Genomic DNA, 24,829 nt, shown 5'->3' on the forward strand with positions numbered 1-24,829 from the left:
TTTTTTTAAAAGAGCTGTGAAGTGCCACAGAGTAAGATTAATTGATCTCATTATCATGGGAAGCTTGTCCCAATGAATAATAACGTCTTGCATTTAAATAGCGGCTGTTCTTGCAGAGGACACTCAGCAAACTCACAACTGATAGCTAGGGCCACTTCACCCACTGATGGAAGGCACAAAAGCAGCCAGCTCTGGGGCACAGCAACATACGGCAGTTTGGAGCAAGCCTTAAGTCACAACAAGTGTTCCCTGTCAGCTGTGGGCTTGAGTGGCCACCCAGAAGAGATTCAAATGCCGCCCAGCTGATTAGCAGAGCATCTGTCAGGAATGAGCTAGATGGTGCTTGGTCCTGCCCTGAGGGCAGGGGACCAGACTTGATGACCTCTCAGGGCACCTTCCAGTCCCAGTGTTCTGTGGTTCTATAATCATGTTATAACACCCTGCTCTCAATGGCCTGGGACGGGAATAGCCTAGAGCAGAGTTCAATAACACAGCTCTGAGGCAGAAAATATTCTTTGTACACCAGTTAGAAAAAATTCCCTGGAAACTTGGTAACCGTGATCCTTAATGGCGGCAGATGTTCGCAGGATTTCCTGAAAGTCTGATGGTGACATCCTAGCCCCTCTGAAGTCTATGATAAAAGCCATATAGATTCTGACTCGCACTGATTTCTAGGGGACTTAGGCATCTAAATATCTTTTGAGCAGACAGGCTCCTGAGAACTCAAACTCTTTCACAGGTTAAGCATGGTGGATGCAGCCAGAAAGTAGGATCCTGTGCACTGGATTGATTAACAGCATGAACTTTTCCCTAGCACTGCAGCTCTTCCTCTGCCGAGACACGTCAGTGATCCAATGCCAATTTCAGTCAGGACGGGTGATTACAGCAGGGGGAAATGGTGATGCAAACAACTGGCCTATAGCAGAACGTAGCTGGGTGAACAGCGACTTTACAGCTGGAACCAGCAGGTGGGGCTGGAGTCCCCTAAGCCAGTGGTGTGCAACCCTGGGGGGTCGCAGTGCTTTGATCCGGGCCAGCTGTCATGTTGTTTTCCTGGCGTGGCACCTGACGTACACATGGTGGGGGTGGGGAGAGTGGCAGAGGAGCCACAACAAAATGTTCCTTGGGGAGTTTTTTTGCTCACCAAAAAATTTTTCTGGCTTTTTTTTTCTCTCAACAAATTTTTTTCCAGCTCCGGGGGTCATGAATGAAAAAAGGTGGAGCACCACTGCCCTAAGCCGGCAAAGCTCCCCAGAATAGGGGCTGAATGAACCTCCGCCCTTGTTTTCCCCCATTGATAGCGATCCTTCTGATTTCAATGGGGCCAGGACTTCCCGTTTGTGCTTTCTATCTGTTATAACATTTGGCCTCCTCTGAGGAATGCTGATGACTGGATAAGGATTATGATTTTGGAGGCTGGAGACAAGGGAGAATGGCTTTCAGATGAACTCTCAATACACTGGGGGGGAAGCAAAGACCTGATCTTGCAAACTCGTCCTAGTGGCTACAGTTAGGGCCCTACCAAATTCACAGCCATGACACGTCACAGACTGTGAAATCTGGTCTCCCCCCCACTTGAAATCTGTTCTTCTGTCCTACACAGATTTCCGAGGGGAGGCCGGTGTTTGTCAAACTGGGAGTCCTGACCCAAAAGGGAGCTGCAGGGGGAGGTCACAACATTATTTTAGGGGGGTTGTGGTATTGCCACCCTTCCTTCTACGCTGCCTTTCGAGCTGGGTGGCTGCAGAGCAGCAGTTGCTGATTCAGGGCCCAGCTCTGCAGGCAGCAGCACAGAAGAAAGGGTGGCAACACCACACCAGGCCACCAGGGCAGCACTATCACAACTAGGGAAGAGACTGGGTAACCAGTTAACCAGTTACCCAGTAAGCATCACCCTTAACGGATGATGCTTACTGGGTTCCAGTTAACTGGTACTCGGGAGCTGCCTTCATTCACCTGCGGCCTAGCTGTGGTGGTGACTTCCATCAAAAGTCCCAAGTGTGAAGCCCGATAATAGATATTTGCCAGGTTGGGAATCAGATGCCTGGGAAACGATAAATAAATTGGAAGATCCGTATATAAAGCACGAGGATGGAGATGCAAAATCCTGTTTCAGGTTTCAGTGCATGTTTATTTCAGTTTTATATTTTATTTCAGGCAAGTGCTTATTACATGGATATTATTCATGTTTGATACCTAAATTGTGGAGCATGAAGAGCCAATATAATACAGCTGAATAGTAAAAATACAATATGTACAAAATTAGTTTTTTTCCACAGAGCAGATGTATCCAAACACATAAAAATCTTTACAGTCTAGATTTTTCAATATTTAATAGTTCAATAAATTGATAACACAGTGACAAGTCCGCACTGTAAACAAAGACACCATTTGCCCAGTGTGATTGGTTCCAGATTGCTTGGCTTTCCTGTGATGCTCAATAGAAGGAGAATAGGGTTGCCCACCACTGAATCGTGGACAAGCAGTGGAAGTAACTTTGCATTGGTAAGCAATGCCTTTCACAGAAGGATTCCCCATGAAAAAATTTCAGAGCTAATAAAGGTAAATACTTTTAGCCACAAAGGTGCTTAAATTGTCTAGCTATAACTAGGTATCTGCAGCTCTCTCAACATAGATATTTGTAACTCTATCTCTATAGATATATTTCTTTGAAAGACTTAAGCCTGAGAATGGGATGGTTTGATTTTCCACTCCCGCTGTAGGCGCTGATCTAGCAAAACACTTCAGCACATGCTTAATTTTAAGTGTGGGAATAGTCCCCTGTAAGTCAACGGAACCACTCACAGTCTTAAATGTTTCAACCATGCCTAAGTGCTTTGTGGAGTCAGGATCATAATAGTCATGTCTGTAAGGCGTCTATGTCTGTGCATGCACAGACCAAATCCTGAAATCTTGACTCGTGTGAGCTGTCCGATCGACAAGCGCACTCAGCACCTCACAGATCGGGCCTGTGATACTTCGGCTTTGGTTTGAGCATGATGTGCAGAGGAGTCTCAAGAAAGGTACCAAAGGACAGGATGGCAGTGGGGAGGTGGGAGGTGGGCGAGGGTCAGGATACTTACCTAGAAGCAAAAGCATCGGTCGGTTTCCTGTGTCCTGCCCTCTGCCCGTCTGAAAGAGGTTGGGACATTCTGGAGAGTACCAAAAATGCTATTTCACAATGTAATTAGTGCCAGGAAAGGAGTCGAATTAATAGAATTTAGGGTATGTCTACTCTGCACGCTTATTTCGAAAGAAACTATTCTAGAATAATTATTCCAAAATAATTTATTTCGAAATAGCACGTCTACACTGCAGGGAAGCCTTAAAATTAGTCCGAGGCAGGCTCCCCTAATGTAGATGTACTATCTTGATTTAGAGCCCCAGGAGGCACTGGGGAGGAATAACTTAGAATGGCCCTGGTGAGGGGCTATTTTGAAATAGCAGCAGTGGAGCGTCTACATACACCTTATTTTGAAATAGCTATTTTGGAACAGGTGTTATTCCTTGTAGAATGAGGTTTACAGATTTCACAATAAGCTGTCTGTTATTTTGAAATTATTTCAAAATAACGGAATGGCTGTGTAGACGATCGCATTGTTATTTTGAAATAACACTAGTTATCTCGAAATAACGGTGCAGTGTACATGCACCCTTATTCTGGTTTACACGCAAGTCCCTTAACACCACTCTGCAGCATAAAGCAGGTCTTAAATTAGTCATAAATGTAACAATGACTAAGGAAACTTGTAACTATCCTAACAGTGTGATGAGCAGTGTTCCCTGTAAGCCATTCACTTGTGTGGCAACTCAGGAGAGTTCCAAATGCCACCCAGCTGATTAGCAGAGCATCCATGGCTAGGTTTTTTGTTTCAACTGGTGGTGCACATTAGCACACACCAAGGTGCACATAAAAAATTCATTCTGCACTTGGCTGGAAAAAATCCGCACAGCTGGAAAACATTAGAGAGAATTTTGGTAAGTAGCCCTTAAAGTAAATGAGAATCAGGCCAAAGACATTTTTTGCAGCCTGTAGAAATCCTAAATTCGAGTGCAGAAAATGATTGACATTTCCATGTCACTTTTATAAGAAAAATAACATCCACCTGAAACACTGCCTATTATTACAGTTCTCTGATTCTGGCAAATGAGGCTATGTTTGTGCTGGTGTCTTGTTGGGTCTTCAAGTTTGGGATTATTTTTTAAAAATACTGTAAAACAGAGGAAGAGAAAAAAGCCATAAATAGGAATGAACCTTAAAAAATAATACATGTATAAAAGGCAACCTTTTTCTTAACTCCGAATGTCTGTTCCAAACAGATGATATTTTGACTAACGAGGAAATCTAAAAATAAAGTGTTGGTATCAATTTTAGACTGTACAAATGCTGAGAGATTGAAAGTAGGTCGAAAATATTGGGGTTTTTCCTAGAATCATAGAACTGGGAGGAACTTCAAGAGGTTATCAAGCCCAGTTCCCCGCATTCATGGCGGGTGAGGGGGACTTTTACATATATTGCCTTTTATCATTCCACTGTACTTGAAAAAAATATATATAAACAGTTTACGATGGGTAACTGGTTACTCTAGATTCAGAATTCCAAAGTCTTAACGGCCTGATCATGAAAGGAGTTGAGCAGCTACTATGCAGTTTCAACTCCCATTGACTACAAGACAATTAAGGCATCCCAGCTGAGCAAAATACTTGCATGTGTGATTAAAACCATTCCTATTCAGCAAAGCACCTAAGCATATGCTTAGTTCCCATTAAAGTCAATGGACCTAAGCAGGTGCTTAAGGCCAGGTCTACACTAGGGGGCAATGTCGAACTAAGGTACACAACTCCAGCTATGTGAATAGTGCAGCTGAGCTGATGTACCTTAGACTGAGTTACTGGATCATCTCCACTGTGAAGGGTCAATAGGAGAAACTCTCCCGTTGACTCCTTTACGCTTCTGAATCCAGTGGAGTAGTGGAGTTGACGGGAACATGATCAGCAGTTGATTTAGTGGGTCTTTACTAGACCCGCTAAATCAAACCCCGGTAGATTGAGCTTTACAGCCTCCATCTCCTGATAAGTGTAGAAGGCCAAAGTGCTTTTACTGAATAGAAAGGGAGTGCTGAACTGGACCCTCTGGGTCTGATTGAAATCCCATTGAAGTTGATGGAAAGACTTTCATTGACTTCTTTGGGCTTTGGAGGAGACCGCTAGCACCTCATGAAACTGTGCCCCTTTGGAACCCAGCTAAGAAATGTTTACCTTTATTCAGTACCCTTCTCATTATACATCACAGAAAGCAAGAGGGGATAAAACAAACACATCAAATGCATCTTTTTCACACAAGGCAAATTAAGTCTTCTCCCCCATCCCTCTTCTGAATCCCCATACACACACACGGTGATGTTTTTCAAATCCCCGTCTTCCGCCCCTCCCCACCCGTAACAATTGTCACACATTTTTTTTAAAATGCAAAAAATTCACTCGGGATGCAGATCTGTCCAAAAGAGACACAGGCTACATACAAAAATCAGAGACACAATAAAATCTTTGCTTGAACTTCTCTACGTTTATAAACAGGCGTGCATACGGACAATCACACCAACATCAACAAAAGCAGCAATATAATCTCACCTCCATCTAACCCACTCAAAGGCATTTTATTTTATGTCTTTTTATTTTTGTTACGAAAGGCCACTTTTAATACAAAAATACCCCAAACAAAACCCAAAACACAACAACAGAAAGACAAATAGTTCAACGCTAGAATCCAACAGCCCCGTCTGATCTTTGGACCTGCTATTTTTATGACACAAGAATAAACTAAATCATAACTGGTGGAGAAGTTTTCCACCAGCCCACCTGGATAAATTGTACACAAGCAGTAAGTAGAAGCAGCTGCAGATGGAACATCATGTCCATCAGATTCTATGGTGGGGGAAAAGAGAAAAAAGAAAGAAAAATAAGAATTAACCTTCCTTTGTCCCTGCACTATGCAAGCTTAATCCTGCTTCTACTGAGGACAACAGCAAAACTCCCATTGGCTTGAACGATGCAGGATCAAACCCTGAATAACTAGAACAATTTGCTCCTGGTTTTCTCCTTCCCCACCCAACAGGACCCTTGTAGACAAAGAACGGCCCACAAAGAGCTCTGTTTGCTTCCCTCCAAGGAAGATTTAAGGCTCTTCAAACATTTGGATTTCAATGATGGACTAATATAGCCTAGCAGCCTTCAGCTGCTAACACAGTACGTGATTTTAATCAAGCAGTTTCCATTATTACAACTAAAGTCTTGCCACACGGTACTTTCCATTAGAAAACCTGCCTTTCACTAGAACTGAGCAACACAACACCCCCTCCTTCGCCCCCCATGAGGCCTGGACACACAAGTTTGGGTTCCGCTCTGATTTCCCCCAACGGTTCAGAGCGTTTGGGCCTGAGGTTTCGGTTCGGTCCCATTCTTTTACACATACACACTTACACACGTGGTGAAGGCACACACAGCCCACCTGTGTGTAGAGAGAAACATACACACCATTGTGCAGCCATCTTGCCAGGCTTCCAGTAATTTAACTGGAATACAAAGTTTCTACTCCAGTTATGATCACTGCAGGTGTCCCTTAGGACAGTTAAAGAGCCCCAATCTGGCACTGCGCACTTCAAATCTCTCACTATCCGTGAGTCCCTTATGGACAGCGAGCAAGGGCTGTATTCTGACATAGCACAGCCAGAGGCATTGGCGGGAATGGGGCAGGAACAAGCCACGCAACATACTGTCTGGGAATATGACCTCAGAAAGCCCTGCCCATTGTAAAAGCACCGGCCCCGCCGTGGGTTTATTGCTTTGGACGTGCACCCCCCCTTTTATCAAGACATGAAATTGCTAATGATTGAGCAAAGCGAGGATTTGATTGCAGACTGATGGCCGGACAGAGAAAGGGATGGATTGGGATTAAAGAGACCAGTTCCCACCCCAAAACCAAACCCTCACGTTAATCGCTACAGGGGTCTGCTCGAAAGCACAAAGGCTGTCCTTGTGTGTCTTCATGCAAGCCTTTTAAGGAATGATTATCTTTGTTTCTATTAGAGTCACATGAAGAACCTTTTGGGTCAAAACTGGCTTTCCAATGTTCCAACTGTATTCAGCAGCCACGCTCAGAAAGACAGACCCCACCTGCCTGGCAGACTGTAAGCCGTTAAAACTCCTTCCCTTGCTCTGTCCTGCTTACAAATGCAACTCCAGAGAAAAGACGGTCTGGCTTAAAAGAGGACTGTTAAAGCCAAGGGCATAATGTGTAGCCTCCTATAAAACGAGTTTTTTTGTGTCCTGCAGAAGCGCAGGTGAAGAGAGGGAAATTTACTTTGGAATTTTTGATGTAAAAGTTGCACTCCTTATACTGCAGCACATGGATGCCCGGATGGTGTGATTGGCAAAGTGCAGGCGGGCTGCTGGTCCCCACTCTGTCTGGTGCAGGGGCGGGGCTCAAAGCTGCTGGGCTACCAGGCCCAACCATTACTGCCAGGAGCATGAGCAGTATCAAGTACTACAGATTGAACCTCTAGTCTGTCACCCTCAGGTCCTGACTGGTGCCGAACCAGAGAATTTGATGAACCATGGGAGGTCAATATTGTCTAGCAGCATTATCAACACTTCCACTGCTTCCTGGGCTCTTAGAAGACATTTGGGGGTAAATTAGACCTAAAGAACAGCACAGAACAGAGCTAGGCCTGGAGGCTGTAAACAAACATTATGGGACTGCAGGAAACTTGGCCACACTCATGATAAGTGAACATCTGGCCAACTAAAATCATGCTGGACCACGGATGTTGCTGGACAAGAGAGTGCCGGACTCGAGAGGTTCAACAGGCAGTATATGACTGCATGATCAGGTCCTAGATCTTGATGTCGCTTCTCAGCCTCTATTGAGATCAATGCGAGTTTTTTCTGAGAAAAGCGTAAGTCAAGACTTCAGGATCTGGCCAGACATTACCAAGGGCCATCTGAATTTAGTCCCTCGTGTTCAAAAGCTTCAAATTAATGAACTGAGGAGGAAAGCTTGTCCACTGGAGACTGATTCCACCACCCTGAGTCATATGGAGCAGTACTTATAGTCTTCAGAGCAGAAGTCCAACTGAAAGTCTTTGGGACTTCTGCTGCTAAGAGACTTAGCCTTCTAAAAATTCCAGCCACTCTCTGGGGTAAAAGGGATCATCATCATTATTATTATTATTATTATTAAAACTACAGATACTGCTCAGATCTGGTTTGAAACACCTCGGCAATCTGCAGTTTGAAAGGGAGAAATCAGAGCTTATGAAACACTAGCTGGGCCAAGAACACCACCTTTAAGAACAGAGTCCCCTGTACTGGCTTTGACGAGCCACAGTGCGTCAGGCCTGACTGTCTAACACACCGCGCAGTGTGTCGTCAGTCAGCCCTGCGCAATGGGAGTGCAGAGTGGGCGCGGACTGCTCCCAAGCCAGAATAGGAACCCTTGACACCCACTTAGCACACGCATAAGGGATTACACAAGATGCACGAGGCTGGAAAATGGGGCCAGATTCTAATCTTGTGAGTTGCATTCTGGATTTACAGCTCTGCGAGGTCAGGGCTGTGCTCCATATTTCATGTGCCAGTTGCAAGAGAGAGTGTTTTGGAGTACTTGATTTTTTTAAAAGCTAGTTGGTTTTTGTGCCTACTAAGCAGCATTTAGATGTGGCCTCTACAGCAGGTTCATTTTAGAAATTAGATTGAAAGGAGACAGAAACTGCCTGACCCACCAATTGCTCCCTCTCGGTACCCTATCTTGGAGGGCATCCTCGTGTTACACGTACACCAGGACTTGTCTAAAGGCTGCAGCGCTAGGACCCACTGCAGCTCAAGGATTTGATCCAGAGGCCGCTGAAGTCAGTGGAAACCTATCCACTGACTTCCATGGGCATTAAATCAGCCGAATGCAGCAATTTTCAAAGGACGGGTCGCGACCCAGGACAGGGTGGTGGAATGTCGGCTCTGGGACTCATTGCTGCAGGGGGATCAGGTGACCAGGTGGGTGCTAAGGCAGCTTCCTAACTGTCCTGGACTGCAGACTGAAATGCCCCCAAAGTGGCCGCCAGCAGACCCTGCTCCTAGATGGGGGGGGGAGCACACTGGGCTCCATGGACTGCCCCTGCCCTGAGCACTAGCTCGGCACTCCCAGGGGCTGGGAACCTGATGCTGGCTGCTTCTGGGAGCAGCATGGTCTGCGGTGCCAGGAGAGGCAGGAAGCTGCCTTAGCCCCGCCCACTGCACCACTGACCGCAAGCCACTCAAGGTAAGCCCCTCCCACCCCAGTCCTGGCCCCCCAAGCTGGAGTCCCCTCCTACACTCCAAAGCTCTCATCCTCAGCCCTACCCCAGGGCCCACACGCTAATCAGATTATGTTGGGTCACGGCATCAACAATTTTCTTTCCCTGGGTCATGAGAAAAAAAGGTTGAAAACCGCTGGCCTCAATGACAGCAGCCGCCTGTCCAGGAATCCCATTTTGACTGCTTTCCCTGCGGTCGGATTAGCAGTCACTAATATTATGCGACAACAGAAGAGATTTCTTGTAAACTTCATATTTATTTATTTATTTTGGGACATACCGATCTTCCGAAGCCCAACGTGTACAGATATATAGATATATAGATATATATGTATTTATTTATATATAGCTTTCTCCATAGGGAAAACACACATCTCAGAGGAGGAGAGACATTGCTAAAGTGCCCCTTGTGATACAGTACTGAACAGGATTTCTAAGAAGCATTAGAGTCCGGGGGGAAGGGTTTCAACGGGAATGGCAGAGATGACGAGACGGGACGGGGCTTCCTCGCTAGGCCAGACAGCAGGTGCCCCAGGACAACTCGTTGTTTGTAACGTTACAGGCTCACCCAGCTACCCCCCTGAGACTTGCAAACAAACAACAGTCTTTTGGGTTACCGTGGAGACTGGGAACGAGGAAGGGGTTGGTCCAAGATGTCTAGGCTATGGCTACACTACAGACTTTCTGGTTTCCCGCGGTAGCCACCCGGCAGGAGAGCGCGCCCGTTGATGTCATTAACCCCCACACTGAGAAGCATTTTCCACACCCAGGCCTGTCGATGGAGGGGGGCAATTGCCCCAGGCCCCCAGCAAGTCAAAAGGGCCTGGGGCTTCCAGACTCTGCCACTACTGTGGCAACGTCTAGAGCCCCAAGTCCTTTAAATCACTGCCGGAGCAGCTCTGAGGGCAGGGGGAGGGGATGGGCACCTCCACCCAGCCCCACCCCTTTTGCCCAAAGCCCCGCCCCTTCCAGGAGCACAGAGCTGCCCCCCTCATCACCTTGTCCAGGGGCCTCCAGAGGCTGTCAGCACCCAGTGGTTTTGTCAGTGAAACTCAGGTCAGTCGAGGTGTGTTGTTTCCACACAGAAGTTTTGCCAACAAAAGTGCTAGTGAAGACCAAGCCCTAGTATTGCTGACTGCCTCAGCTCCCCCACAGGGGCGGAGCCCTGTTTGTCGTGGGGCTTGTTAGCATCACTGGAGGGGACGTCAGGCAGAAGCAAATTACAGGAATTGAAACGGCAGTGTTGCCCCGTCCTCAGTCCTCCCGTCACCGTTACATTTTAATCTACTGACAGGAGTCAAAGAGTCGAAGGCTGGCAAGAGGACACGCCGACGCAACAAAAGCCGTTGACAAACCCACAAGCAAACCTGCTCCCCGGTGTAAAATGAAAGCAGTGCTGCCTTTGCACCTCCAACACTTTTCACTAGTCTGTGTTTTTAGGAGTAACTGTGTGTCTCTTTCCCCGCTCGATATCCAGGATGTGTTACAAAAGTCTCTCAGGGACCATGTTTTCCAACACCGAGAGAACAGATCCACATGCAAAAATATGCCTGCAACAGCTCCCAAAGTCACCTATGCAATGACTGTAATTTCCTGCAAAGGTTGATAATTGTGGGTCCAGTCCTGGATGCCCTCAACCTTGCTTCAAGGACTCGCTAGCCACATTTATCTGAGCTGGCAATTTATAGTTGTAATCCCAGTAACCATGGGCACATGAATTCTAGCCCCTGGATTGGAGCCCCCAGTCTTTTGAGAAATGTAGCCTTCGACGGCAAGAATCGGGACTTCCTGTTTCGCTGTTACTGTCCTTTCAGGGTCCATCAGTTTGACCTGTGCCAAGGACAGGTGGGAGCTCTTAGTCCCCCTTTCCTCCTCCATGGCTACAGGAGACAAAGCCACACAGTTATCCCTAAACGGGTGGGCAACCCTGCCCCCCACACCCCAAGACTCTCTGATGAAGAGTCACCGTCCTCCAGGCTAACTCTGATCTCCACCGAGGTCCATCAAAGGCTCCAACTCACACAAGAAATAGTGCCTTCCTGAGAAAGCCCCTAACTGCATAAAGGAGCAAGTAACCCTGGAGCGATTCTGTTATCTCCACAATCTTAACAGTACGTTGGGAATGACTAGGAATAAATGTATAGGCAGGTGGTTTGGGAATAGGGCCTCATTTGCTTTAAGAGCTGACTGCTCTGTAACTGAGGGTGCTAGCAAGGCAGGCAAAGGGCTCATACAATTTCCCAGACTAGCGTAAACAGGGATGATTTCCCCCGACAACTTCTCATTTCATGCAAGTTCTCACAAACATGGATCTCTTCCAATTCTTAGGAGCAATATCCCTGTCTACGCGGCAAGGGAAACAGTATTAGATCGCCGCTTTGAATGGTTCCAACTGTCGGGTGGGGCAGGATCTATCTGGGGGTAGATTTTCAGATTAAACTTAAACAATTCTTGTTAGTCTTTAAAGTGCTACCAGACTATTTGTTGTTTTTTAAGGTTAACTCAGTAGTAACTATCTGACACTGATGATTCCAGAGTCAAATCCTGCAGTCCTTACTCAGGTGACATGCCCACTGATGTGAATGTGAGTATTGGACAAATACAGTCCAAAGGATCCATTTCCAAGGGATCTCGACTTAGAAAAGAGATTTGCACACTCAACGGCTAGGGTGGCGAAGTGTCCAATCACTAGTCAATGAACTCCTTACATCCCAATCGGGGTTGATGTCGCTTCCAAAGGGGGTCGAGTTAATTGCTCCTTTACTCCCGCGACCAGCCATTTCCAGACAGTAACAGGATAGAAAGGACAGAAGCTCAGATAGGAACCAACATCCACTTGACTCGACACACGCAAAACCGCCCCTCACTGCAGTGGGAGTTTTGCCTGCATCGGGATTACAGATTGAAAAAGAAAGAGGAAAAAGGAGAATGTTAGCATTAGTACGGCATGGAAAGTGGGACAAGAAACAGAAGATTCAAACAACAGATAATAAAACATATCTTAAGCAACCAGCACAAAGAATGGCAAGTATTTGTAAAAAAATAAATCCATCGCTCATTGAAGTTAATGGGAATTTTGCCATTGACTTCAATGGGGATCTAGTTCCACCACCACAAAAGATGGAACAAAACTATATCAGAAACCTTGGGACGCTTTAAAGTAGTCACTTCAGATGAGAAGGGGTTGCTCGCTGCATTTTGTAAGACACACTGTCAGGTTCTAGAACTGATTTACTGGAATAAACTGGTTCGAGAACGGTTTACTGGTTCTAGAATGGATTTACTGTTATCCTATACACAAACTAAATTCCATTTCATTTTTTTAAAAGCTCTCAGCAGCTCTTCAGAGCATTTCTTGTGCATATTGATCAACTGTCTAATCCGTACACTATCCAGCACTAAAACGTGGTCACATTCAGGAAAATCCTCCCCCCCGCAGAAATCAACCTAATTTTTGGCAGCATTCCTGTCCCAGATTCCATTCCACCTGATGGGTGAAATATGTTTCAAAGCCACTAGTTCAAAATAACTGCCTCTGTCAAAGTCCTTTTAGGGAATGGGACTTGTGTGAGGAATCTTGAAATAGATAAGAGCTGTGCACAGAGAGTTCTGTGAAATCAATTATTGCGTTAGCAAAAACAAACAAAAACAAACCCCGAAACAACCCCAAACAAAACATATTTGTAAGCCATGAAAATAACAAATATGAAATCTTCTGTTGACAAAGCTGTAAAAAGTGAGTCATTTATGAAATCCCAACAAATGAAGTCCGGTTGTGCATTCTTTTTCCTTTTATTAAACAGGACAGAGAATTTCCTTTAAATGCCATAACAAGTCACAGTGATTTTAGATGGTTTACTGAAATGTAATATACGGAAGGGAAATACCTTTAACATTTTTTTTTTTATTTGTCATGAAATATTTGTACCCTGGTCCACTAAACCATCTGAGGAAACTCTGCTTTCTTCCTCCGAAAATTAACATTTGACTAATACTCCTGCAAACAACCTTGCCAAGGGCCTTCTGCACAGTTATATTTATTTATATATATGTAGCTTTGGGCAGATACATATATATATAAAAATATAGACGTCTATGATTTTTTTTCCCATTCTACGCAATGTCTCAATAGAGAGATCAGCCTTTTTTTATTCTATAAAGAAGCAACACATGAAAGGGGGAAATTAAAGTCTTAAGAACACCATATCCATAGGTCACTGATTACACGTAAAAGGAAAAAAAAATCACTATGAACAACCGTCATTAAAAGTTTTCTCTGTTTAGCGAAATTCAAGTGCAGAGAAACCCCGTTTCTCATTACCACGGACAGGTTGGTTGTTAAAACATGATGGACGTGACAGTCCCAACCTTAAATGTGTCATTCTTCCCTGTTCACAGAGTTCCTGCACTACTCTCCCTTGGAATCGAACGTGGTTGGAATGTATGGAGTTTCAGGAAAGGTGGCCAGCCAAAGACTTTTGCCAGCGGGCTTCCTGTCCTAGGCCAGCTTGAGCGTGCTTACAGGGAATGAGGGCATGGTGACCATAGTTACCGGGTTTAGCACTGTTTGCCCAACTAACTGTTGATGGTGAACAACGGGGGTTCCTACAGCCGGTTTGGCCATCACCGCTTGCTGGCCTAGGTTTGTGGTTCCGTTCACTTGCTGGTGAGAAATCGTGTGAGCGATGTGGCTCACCACCGGCTGGCTGACAGCCACAGGCTGAGGATAAATGGGCTGGCCGAGGTGGGTCATGTGATTGATGGTTGCCGGGTGCACAGTGATGTGGCCGAGAGGCGGAGCAGCAGTGGTGAGCTGAACAGGGCTGGACGTGGAAGGTGCGATGTGAGCGATGTGTTTGGCCGGCGGACCCTGAATCACGTGGTTGACAGTCTGGATGACCGACGCGTGGGTGGTGGCGGTGTGGGCAATAACAGTCGATTGCACCGTCGAAGCCGCCACGAGGTGAGTCTGTGCGGGGACGATCGCCTGCGGCTGGACGAGCGCCTGGGTCTGGAGGGGAGGCTGCGCGTGGGGAGGGGCTTGTTTCTGATGGACAGACAGGTGCGGAGGCAAGGCCGCCGGGTGGGGGGAAGCAGCATTCGGAGGGACAGCTTTCAATAACTCGGGGTGCTGGCGCTGGGTTAGTTTTGGTAACGAGTTCACGGGCCGGTCGTCTTCCATGTCTTCGTCAATGTTGTCTTCGCCCTCTGGAAGAAACGACAGGAAAGAAACTGGGGTAAACAGAGTGCAGAGGATGACCCTGACTCACCAGCCTCTCTGGGGCATGAAGCGAGGAACAGATCCTACCGGCAGGACAGAGTTATCACTCTAAAGCATGAGGGTAGCATGACCCCAGGAACGGCCATACAGCATCCATCTAGCTCAGTATCCTGTCTGCCAACAGTGGCCAATGCCAGGTGCCCCAGAGGGAATGAACAGAACACGGAATCAAGTGCTCCATCCCCTGTCACCCATTCCCAGGGTCTGACACCATTCCTGCCCATCCCGGCTCGTAGCTATTGATGGACCTATCCTTCATGAATTTATCTAGCTCTTTTCTGAACCCTGCTACAGTCCTGGCCTTCACAATATCCTCTGGCAAGGAGCTCCACAGGTTGATGAGGCGTTGTGTGAGGAAATACTGCCTTTTGTTTGTTTTAAACCTGCTACCCATTCAAGTTCTGCTACCTATTCAGATTCAATGTCATCGACTTGACCAACCCTCGCCACTAACTTTTCCGCACTCCCACTAGGATTGCCAAGACAGGGATTTTCACAGTGGGGCAAAGCCAGCTTCCCAAAGCGGGACACCCCAATTGAGAGCGGTGCCCTGATGACGCCAGGCTGGGGGAAAGAAATCAGACAGTGAGAGTTGCCTCCTGTGATGGGGGCAGACACAGTATTCTGGCGAATGCTTTCTGAGCTTCCCAGGTGCTCAGGAATGGTGATAAAGAATGGCTGCATGGGAAACTAGTGGAAGTCTGCACATCCAAGGGTTATAGAACAAGGCAAAGGCCTAGCCTGGGGCGTTTTCTTGTCGTAGAGCAGCAATGAAGGCTAGTGAGTGGGCCATATGAGCGGCCCTCCTTCATCTCACGGGGCTGCAAGACTATTGCAACCAAGACCAGCCAAGTAGTTTAGCTCACTGCGCTTGCGCACCTAGAACACGCGGGAAGTGCCGACTGAACCGTAGCAACGCTGTGATTGGAGGCAGAGAGCACGCCCGGCTCTGACGGTCAATGCTGAGCGCACTCAGCACCCTCCTCATTTCAGGACCCTTGCTTTACGTGCGGGCCAGGTCAATACTCCCGGTAGAAAAAACCCAGGTGGTTGGAAACCAGCAGAATCGGGCAACCCTGCACATGGGCAACGGGAAACAAAATGTCTCGCCGGCCACGCACAGAACCCTGAGGGGCCACGTGTGGCTCTCAGGCCGCAGGTGGTCATGCTGTAGAGAGACCTAGCTAACTGGGACTCTTTCTTTATTTCTGCCAAGGGGTTTAGTCAACTTGCCCCTCTCTTTCTGCTCTCACATCAGGAAAGAAAGGGAGATGGGGAAATATGGCCGTTCGTTTCCTTGCCCTCTGGCTACGGAAAGGGGAGATTGGGCCAGCCAGGGAACGCTGGGATCTTGAGTGTTCTACTCTGCGTTGCTCATTCTAAAGGCAGCAATGCAATGGCAACTGCGCATCTTGAAAGACACCGCGTCTTGGGAGGAATGGAGAAGGCCTTTCCCTCTTCCCAGCCCTCTCAGAGATCCCTCCCTGCAGAGGACAGCTCAAGAGATGGCAGGCTGGCATCGTTCCTCATTTCCAGCCGCCTACATTCAGTCTGTTGATGCTCAGATGCCATGGCGATGGGGAAGGAGAGGCAAAAGGGGCAACTGGCATTTCCAAGGGGCTCCCAGCCACTCTATGCAGCTCTGAGGACTGGGGGGGAGGCCTTACACTGTGCTCCAGGTGGCGCTAAGGATTGACGGCCCTCAGCCCCGCCCCTTCCACTCAAGGCCCCGCCCCTTTCAGTGGCTGTCAGCCCTGTTGGTGACAGGCACAGTAGAAGAACCTGGACAGAATTGGTAAACTCAGATTTTCCCTTTCCGGAGGCTGCCGTACTGACTGCCTGTAGTTTCACAAGCAGATGCCATCTCTGTTTGAAGGAATTGATACAAATGGCTACAGAAGGCTAACCTCGGCCAAAGCACATCCTCAAACTGTCTATTCTTCACAGGGCAGATCACAAGAGCCAAAGGCAGGGCCCGTTCTATCGCACTGACAAACGCGTGACGGGGCAGGTGCGTGTGAAAGGGTTTTGCTTCCATTAACAACCATTTCCTTTTCTTTCTCAAACCGGGGGTTTTTTTTGTTTTTTTTTTTATTATAATGGAGATTGCCTATCTCCTAGAACTGGAAGGGACCTTGCAAGGTCATTGAGTCCAGTCCCCTGCCTTCACAGCAGGACCAAATACCATCCCTAATGAATTTTTGCCCCAAATCCCTAAATGGCCTCCGCAAGGATTGAACTCACAACCCTGGGTTTAGCAGGCCAATGCTAAAACCGTTCCAACGGACTGACGGCTTCTTCCTCCATTCAGCTCCCTTCGAAAGTCTCCTCTCTACTGGGCAGAAAAACCCTCAGACCCCAGTGCAAATACTGAACCGGGAAATAGGTCAATGGAGGGATGATAGAAGTTACTCTAGAGAACTTTCTGGGTGTCTGGCGGCTGAGTCTTGCCCACATGCTTGGGGTTTAGCTGATTGCCATATTTGGGGTCGGGAAGGAATTTTCCTCCAGGGTAGATTGGCAGAGGCCCTGGAGGTTTTTCGCCTTCCTCTGTAGCATGGGGCACTGATCACAGCTGGAGGATTCTCTGCATCTTGGGGTCTTCAAAGTATTTGAAGGCTTCAATATCTGAGATATAGGTGAGAGGATTATTCTAGGAGGGGTGGGTGAGATTCTGTGGCCTGCACTGTGCAGGGGGTCAGACTAGATGATCATAATGGTCCCTTCTGACTTTAAAATCTATGAATCTATGAAAATACACCTGTGGCTTTATACTTGCTCAGCTCCAACCACCAGGAATGTGCCCGGTATTAGGTTAAAACTGGGTGTTGAAGGTGGGGAGCTGAGTTTTACAAGGAGGGGTGACCAAGCATGCAGATGTTAATGGTTAAACAGCAATTTTAAACAATACCTCCTTGTCCATACATAGAATTCCCATGCAAGATCCTCCCTGGGCTTTATGAAGATGGGCAAGAATGAGCCACCCCCGTGTGAGAGGCTAAGAACAACTTTTACAAAAGTGATCTCTCGTTTTGGGTGCCGACCCCAAGCAACTTTGCGCCTGATTTCCAGAAGTGCCACGCACCCACCGCTCCAGAGGAAGTCCACAAGAGATCCCAGGGCGCTGCACTCTGAACAATCAAGCATTAGGCTGTGAAGCTGGGCACCCGGACACAAATCTGGGCCCAAATGCTCAAGGGCGTTGTTTTGGGAGAGCAGGGGGGCAGCAGACGTGCGTCCTGGGACACGGATTGCTTTTCTTCCTGTTCCTCTGACGATAAGGGAGTGAGGGGAAAGTACTTGGATTCCGTGCATGCCCCTCACTCCTGGCTGGGGAAGACAGGGGACGGAGGAGTAATTCACGGTATCCAAGTACTTTCCCCTCGCTCCTTGATAGAGGAACAGGAAGAAAATCCAGCTACATCCCGGTACACACGGCTGCTGCCCACTGCTCTCCTGAAATGGTGCCCTTGTAAATGATGTGCCCACAGGACTAGAACTCAGGTCATCTGATTCCAATTCTGTGTGCTTTAAGCCTGATTTCAGGATTGGATATATCATGATGGCTCAACTTCTGGAAACTACTTACCTGTTAATGGGCATGAAAAAAGTCCTATTTAATTTCATCTCCAGATTCCTCCAAGAGAGGCCTGAAATACTTAGTGCATTTAGCACAATGAAAAGTGGGTTTGCAACACATACGACTCTGTCTCAGAGGGGTAGCCGGGTTAGTCTGTAACTTTAAAAACAATGGGTAGTCCTGTGGCATCTGAGGGCATGTCTACACTAGGAAATTATTTTGAAAAAACAACTCCCAAAATAACTATTTTGAAATAGCGCGTCCACACTGCAGGGATGCCTCGAAACCAGTCCGAGGCAAGCCCCCTTAATGTGGACGTGCTACCTCAACTTATAGCCCCAGGAAGCAATGGGGAGTCATTACAAAACAAAACAAAACAAAACAAAACAAAACAAAACAAAAACGCCAAACCCTCACTGACGTGGCCCATGACCGAGCCGGGGAAAGACACTCCCCACATTCCCTTCGCACACCAGGCCTAGAAGGGCCCAGGCTAGTAAATTTTGTGTGCTCCAGTCCAGTGGTGGGGCGGGATCACCAGCGCAGGTTCCCTGAGCCTCCGGTTCCACACCCTAAAGAAGCCGATGGCACAGCCATATTTGGCTCCTGCTGCATCACCTGGAAAACACTGCTCACAGGTTGGAGCTGTGGGTCTTAGATCTAGTGGGTCTTAGATCTAAGTGGGTCTTACAAAGGCAATGGCGATGCAGCTACTTAGCTGTGAAAGCAAGTCTGCTGATCGTGTTACACTATGCCGGCTAAAACGGAGCTTTTCACCGGCAGACCCTCGTCCGCTTCCAAGTTCTGTTACAAAAGCAGAACATGGGCAGGGTAAGTCAAAAGTCTTACTGACCCCGCAAGGAGGAGATGCCGTTGCTTAGTGCCACGTTCAGAGGTCTGGGGTGAAACCAAGAGGACGCTCAGTTTGTTTTCCATGTTACCACTAGCACCAGGCAATGCCACGTTGATGACCAAGAAGCTAACGGTACCTGATGCAGTCGAGGTAGATGCCTGGTCATCCTCTGGCTGAACTGTCTGCCGAATAATTCTGTCAATTTCCAGGATGTCCATCCACTGACTCAACTCGTTCTTCAATTCAGCCAGTCGCTGCTGGGTAGCAATCTTCTCCCGTGCCAGCCGCTCCATCTCATGTTCATACTCCTTCTCCTTTCTCTTTAAAGTCTAGGGACAGGATGGAGAAAGGAATGGAAGAAATGCAAATAAAAATGTGACCCATTGTAACTGGACACACCTGCTGTCTTTGCCATGAGAGCATGGGTTCCCAAACTGGGGGTCATGAAGAAATTGCAGGGGGGGCCCAAGGTGACCCAGCCACACACACTCCCATCAGTCCCACCCCAAGTTTTGCTATTTTTTTGGGAGGGGGGGGTGTGAGGGTTTCTCAAATTTCAAAAAGGGGGCGTGATGTCAAAAAGTTTGGGAACCACTGCATTAGAATATAACATCGGCCACACTGGGTCAGACCAAAGTTCCATCTATCCCAGTATCCTGTCTTCCAACAGCGGCCAAGGCCAGGTGCTTCAAGTGCTGGCCTTCGCAACATCCTCTGGCAAGGAGTTCCACAAGTTGGCCGTGTGTTATGTGAAGAAGTGCTTCCTTTTGTTCGTTTTAAACCTGCTACCTATTAAAAAACAGAATGCTCTGCTTGGTCAATCCTCTGGAATCTCCCCCATTGTAGGGACAGTGCTCATCCCAACAACGGCTGAGCACAGCACCAAAAATGAATCATGGAATCATAGAATACTAGGACTGGAAGGGACCTCGAGAGGTCATCGAGTCCATTCCCCTGCCCCCATGGCAGGACCAAATACTGTCTAGACCATCCCTGATAGCCATTTATCTAACCTACTCTTAAATATCTCCAGAGATGGAGATTCCACAACCTCCCTGGGCAATTTATTCCAGTGTTTGACTACCCTGACAGTTAGGAACTTTTTCCTAATGTCCAACCTAAACCTCCCTTGCTGCAGTTTAAGCCCATTGCTTCTTGTTCTATCCTCAGAGGCCAAGATGAACAAGTTTTTTCCCTCCTCCTTATGACACCCCTTTTAGATACCTGAAAACTGCTATCATGTCCCCCCTCAATCTTCTCTTTTCTAAACTAAACAAACCCAATTCTTTCAGACTTCCTTCATAGATCATGTTCTCTAGACCTTTAATCATTCTTGTTGTTCTTCTCTGGACCCTCTCCAATTTCTCCACATCTTTCTTGAAATGCGGTGCCCAGAACTGAGGCCTAACTAGCGCAGAGTAGAGCGGAAGAATGACTTCTCATATCTTGCTTACAACACACCTGTTAATGCATCCCAGAATCATGTTTGCTTTTTTTGCTACAGCATCACACTGCTGACTCATATTCAGCTTGTGGTCCACTATAACCCCTAGATCCCTTTCTGCCATACTCCTTCCTAGACAGTCGCTTCCCATTCTGTGTGTGTGAAACTGATTGTTCCTTCCTAAGTGGAGCACTTTGCATTTGTCTTTATTAAACTTCATCCTGTTTACCTCAGACCATTTCTCCAATTTGTCCAGATCATTTTGAATTATGACCCTATCCTCCAGAGCAGTTGCAACCCCTCCCAGCTTGGTATCATCTGCAAACTTAATAAGCGTACTTTCTATGCCGGTATCTAAATCGTTGATGAAGATATTGAAGAGAGCCGGTCCCAAAACAGACCCCTGCGGAACCCCACTTGTTATACCTTTCCAGCAGGATTGTGAACCATTAATAACTACTCTCTTGGTGATTAATGAGTCAAAATCAAGCAAGATATAAGTAAATGCAACTTCACGGTTATCAATAGAACTGCACCTGCTTGCATTGGGTCTGAAGTTAGCCACAAGTCTGATTAAGTAACGGACGTGTGTTTAAACTGAGCTTTAATAGTGTTAATAATGATGTCTCCTTTGGAAATTTTTAATAGTCTTACGCCAAAATAAATTGCTGCAACTGTGGGCTACATCCTCTCAAAGTACACAACTAGGAATAAGTCCCAAGGGCCTACATTTTGAGGGGGGATTTGATAGCAGCCCTCAATTTCTTGAAGGGAGGTTCTAAAAAGGATGGAGAGAGGCCGTTCACAGTAGTGATGGATGGCAGAACAAGGAGCAATGGTCTCAAGTTACAGTGGGAGAGGTCTAGGTTGGACATTAGGAAGAACTATTTCACTAGGAGGGTAGTGAAGCACTGGAATGGGTTACGTAGGCAGGGGGTGGAATCTCCATCCCTAGAGGTTTTTAAGTCTCAGCTTGACAAAGCCCTGGCTGGGTTGATTTAGTTGGGATTGGTCCAGCTTTGGGCAGGGGGCTGGACTTGATGGCCTCCTAAGGTCTCTTCCACCTCTATGATTCTATCTGTGAACTGTCAAGACAGTTGTGGCTCTCTGGGACTAAACAGATCAGAAATCCATGATGCTGTGTCTAAGACACGGGGACAGAGCATTCTCAGCTGAAAGGAGCCAGTCATGGATCAAACTCCTAAAGGACACCGGAGCCTCCAGAGCCTAACCATACTTAGAAAAAGTAATAAAATCTGCCTCTTCAAAAATGCTTTCCCCCCACAGCCAGAGTGAAATCCCATCAACAACGTCTCCATCTACCAACATGCTCCCTCCTTAAATACCGAACCAAAACAGCCTCAGAAGACTTATAACAAGCCAGCTTATCAGCCAATCAGGAAAAAAAAATTCCACGAACAAACAAAAATATCCCAACAAGAAGATTTCCCCTAAAAAAGGGAGGTAGGGAGAAAAAGGGAGAAAGAACGAGAGAGAGCTTTCCGCTGACTTTCTTCCTGCTCCTGTTTAAGTAGAGTATATTTCTGCAGCATGCCTTGCTATCACGGAAATCTTCTGTATTCAATCACGAACCTAAGGCCGAGAATTTCAAAAGTGCCTTGCGATTTCATGCCCCTCCATTTTCAGATGCTGGGGACCAAAAAACCCCCAAACCCAACCCAAAACAACTAATCACTGTTGAAAATCTTGCCCATGGCTTCGTCTCTATATGGGGCTTTGAGCTGCTTAGCCTTACATACACAGCAAAGAACTGTCCAGTTCATTACCAAAAACCACACACACCTCCATTCTCCCATGAGAGCATAATATCCTGCTGAAAATGGGGGTCCTAGTCATGACACTGCAAGATTGGTCCCTTTCTTTAAGACCACCGCAACAATTAACAGAGCAGCATCATGCACGGAGCAGGAGCCAAAGCAAATTGTGGCCCACATTGTAAGAGTCCACAATAATCCTACCATGTGTTTGCTGATGCTTTGGTTTCTGAGGATAGTTAAGATTGCAGAACTGACTGGCTTCATCAACCAACACTTGTGGGAATCGTGTTAATTGCATTAGAGTGGGTGGCACCAGGCCAGCTGATGTAATAAGGAGAAGCACATACACAATGCAACAATGTATTGCGTAAGAATCTGCTCCATACTGCCTCCTCCCCTTCCTTGGCACGCAGTAGCATTTTGCAGCAAAGCTCCTGAGGCCGTGCACGTAGAAATGTGAGCTCTGCCGCATTTGAGTGAACGTCTAGTCTAGGGATGTAATAGTGCAGTTGATTAACCAATTAAAAAAAAGACTCTGCCCCTTTAAGAAACCGCAGTTAAACGTGTTTTGAGGTTTTTTGGCCACAGCAGGCACCCACCACCTGCCGCTATCTTTATTTCTGCAGCTTTTCATGGCTGCGCCGGATGGCTCCCTTGCCCAGGTCAGCACAGGAAAGAGCCGCTTTGTGGGGTGCGGGGGCGGCTTTCGAGCCACGGGGCTTCACGAGCGGCACCCAGGGCCAGGGGAGGGGGGGAGCTGCATGCGGTTTGCGAGCCTCTGGTTGGCCACCCCTGATCTAGGTTAATGCTATAGACTACACGCATCCTACCCCTCCACAACCAGTACATTTTTTAGTAGGCTGGCCAGCAGCCTGGTTTGGTTCTGGCTCACGCCACGTCTGGGTCCTACCCTTGCTGTGGCTCTGCATTTAAAGTGTATTAGGAGCCGGGCAGGCAGCCTGGCTCAGTTGCAGTTTGTGCTGTGTCCAGGAACTCAGATCTCCTCGCTTCCCCCGAAAAGAAGCTGCTGCCACCCCACACTGCTGTCTCTTTATTAGAGACAGTAGCACAGGGTGACAAGCAGCCGGTCCACAAGAGGAGCTGTTTTTTAAACTGGCTCCCCTCACAGACTAGCTCCCACCTGACAGCCCACACTACTGCCGCCCCTGCCCCGGGGGACTACAGAATAGTCGATTAACCAATAAGAATTCATGAGGTCACTCAACTATTCAATAAACCGATATTTAACATCCCTAGTCTAGCCTGCCAAGGTGAGCACCGCCTCTCTGTCAGTGGGGCCTGCTGAATGCTCCAGGGCAATGTGAAAACCTCCCATAATCCACATGGAAAACTCTGCAAGGCTGCATGCGAGCGATGGGGGAAACGCCTTTATGGCCGACTCTCATAGCAGGTGATCCAAATGCACTAGGAAACAGAGCAGGCTTCCTGAGATCCACCCGTTGATTCAGCTCCTGGCTGGACTGAAAAAAATGCTGAACACCTACAATCCCCATGGAAGTTCTGAGTTCTCAGCCCCTCTCAGGATCAAGACCCCACCCATACTACAGGGAGATGACTTCCAGCCAGCACGGATCTGCCAAGTAACTTGACTTGGCCAGGATCTCCTCTGGAAGCTCTTAGCTTCAAGGACACAGTGGTTCAAATTTGGCTCTCAAATACCTACACGCCCCAAAACAATAGACTCAAATTCGAAAAGGATAAACTCGGCCCTTCCAAGGCAGGCATTTAATGATCATGGGAGTTTACCCCATACAGTATCTTTCATACGAAGCCTTAAAAACCCAAGATCACATCTGGTCATAATGAATACTAAAGATCTCACTTCACTTTTCGGGGGGAGAAGCGGGGGGAGGGGCTTGTGTCTCCCCCCCCCCCCCCCCCCCCCGCATCCTGATTTTCACCTCCCCGAAGTGCTCTATGGCTTGTTCACCCATCTGCTTCCTGCTCTGTCTCCCAAATATGGGCTGCATTTAAGTGAATTCTGCATGGGCACAGTTTGGGACCCATTAAAATGCAAGGCACATAGAATGTAAGGCACAATCATGGCTGAAAACTACTCGCAGTTTGCATTCTCCATTATCTAACCCTCGGGTTTGAGCTGAGAGGGCCACAGAGTGCAGAAGGGAAGGGGAGGAGGCAGGATTAGACATGGAACGAAGAAGAAAAATAATTGTATACCTGTTTTCTCACACAAAACCACCATAGCGCTATGCAGACATAAGCCAGGCTCTTCAACCTAAGTTTACAATGTTTGTTAAGGATTTTTCTTTCAAACCAACTAGACCCTTCTCCCTACATTCCTCCGTGCACGCACACACATCCACCGCATCCCAAAGAAAACTCAGAAATTAAGACCCATGAAATGAATCTGGAATGTGAAAGTCAGACCCTTTCCCGCCCAGCGCTTCCACCCTGCTGACTTCCTAAGCTGTGTGCCAGAACACTCTGTCTGTACGTGCGTGGCAAATGCTGACATGGAAAGAGGCTCTCTTAAGGACATCGGTAAATGAATCACGGGGGCAAAG

The 24,829-nt window shown here is 47.4% G+C and overlaps 1 protein-coding gene across 2 annotated transcripts in view; it reads right to left on the reverse strand.

The window, feature by feature from the left end:
* Positions 1–2,105: 2,105 nt before the first annotated feature.
* MNT (MAX network transcriptional repressor) overlaps positions 2,106–24,829 on the reverse strand; it is a 103,585-nt gene continuing 80,861 nt past the window's right edge. For both annotated transcript variants that reach the window (XM_006138576.4, XM_006138575.4), the window contains 2 exons: positions 19,198–19,390; positions 2,106–14,555 (listed from right to left, as the gene is read on the reverse strand). In XM_006138576.4, coding sequence (XP_006138638.1) covers positions 13,846–14,555; positions 19,198–19,390 — 903 coding nt within the window. In that variant the 3' untranslated portion in view covers positions 2,106–13,845. The remainder of the gene's footprint in view (positions 14,556–19,197; positions 19,391–24,829) is intronic.

Source organism: Pelodiscus sinensis, chromosome 21 (assembly GCF_049634645.1).
Source record: "Pelodiscus sinensis isolate JC-2024 chromosome 21, ASM4963464v1, whole genome shotgun sequence".
NCBI classification, from domain to species: domain Eukaryota; kingdom Metazoa; phylum Chordata; order Testudines; family Trionychidae; genus Pelodiscus; species Pelodiscus sinensis.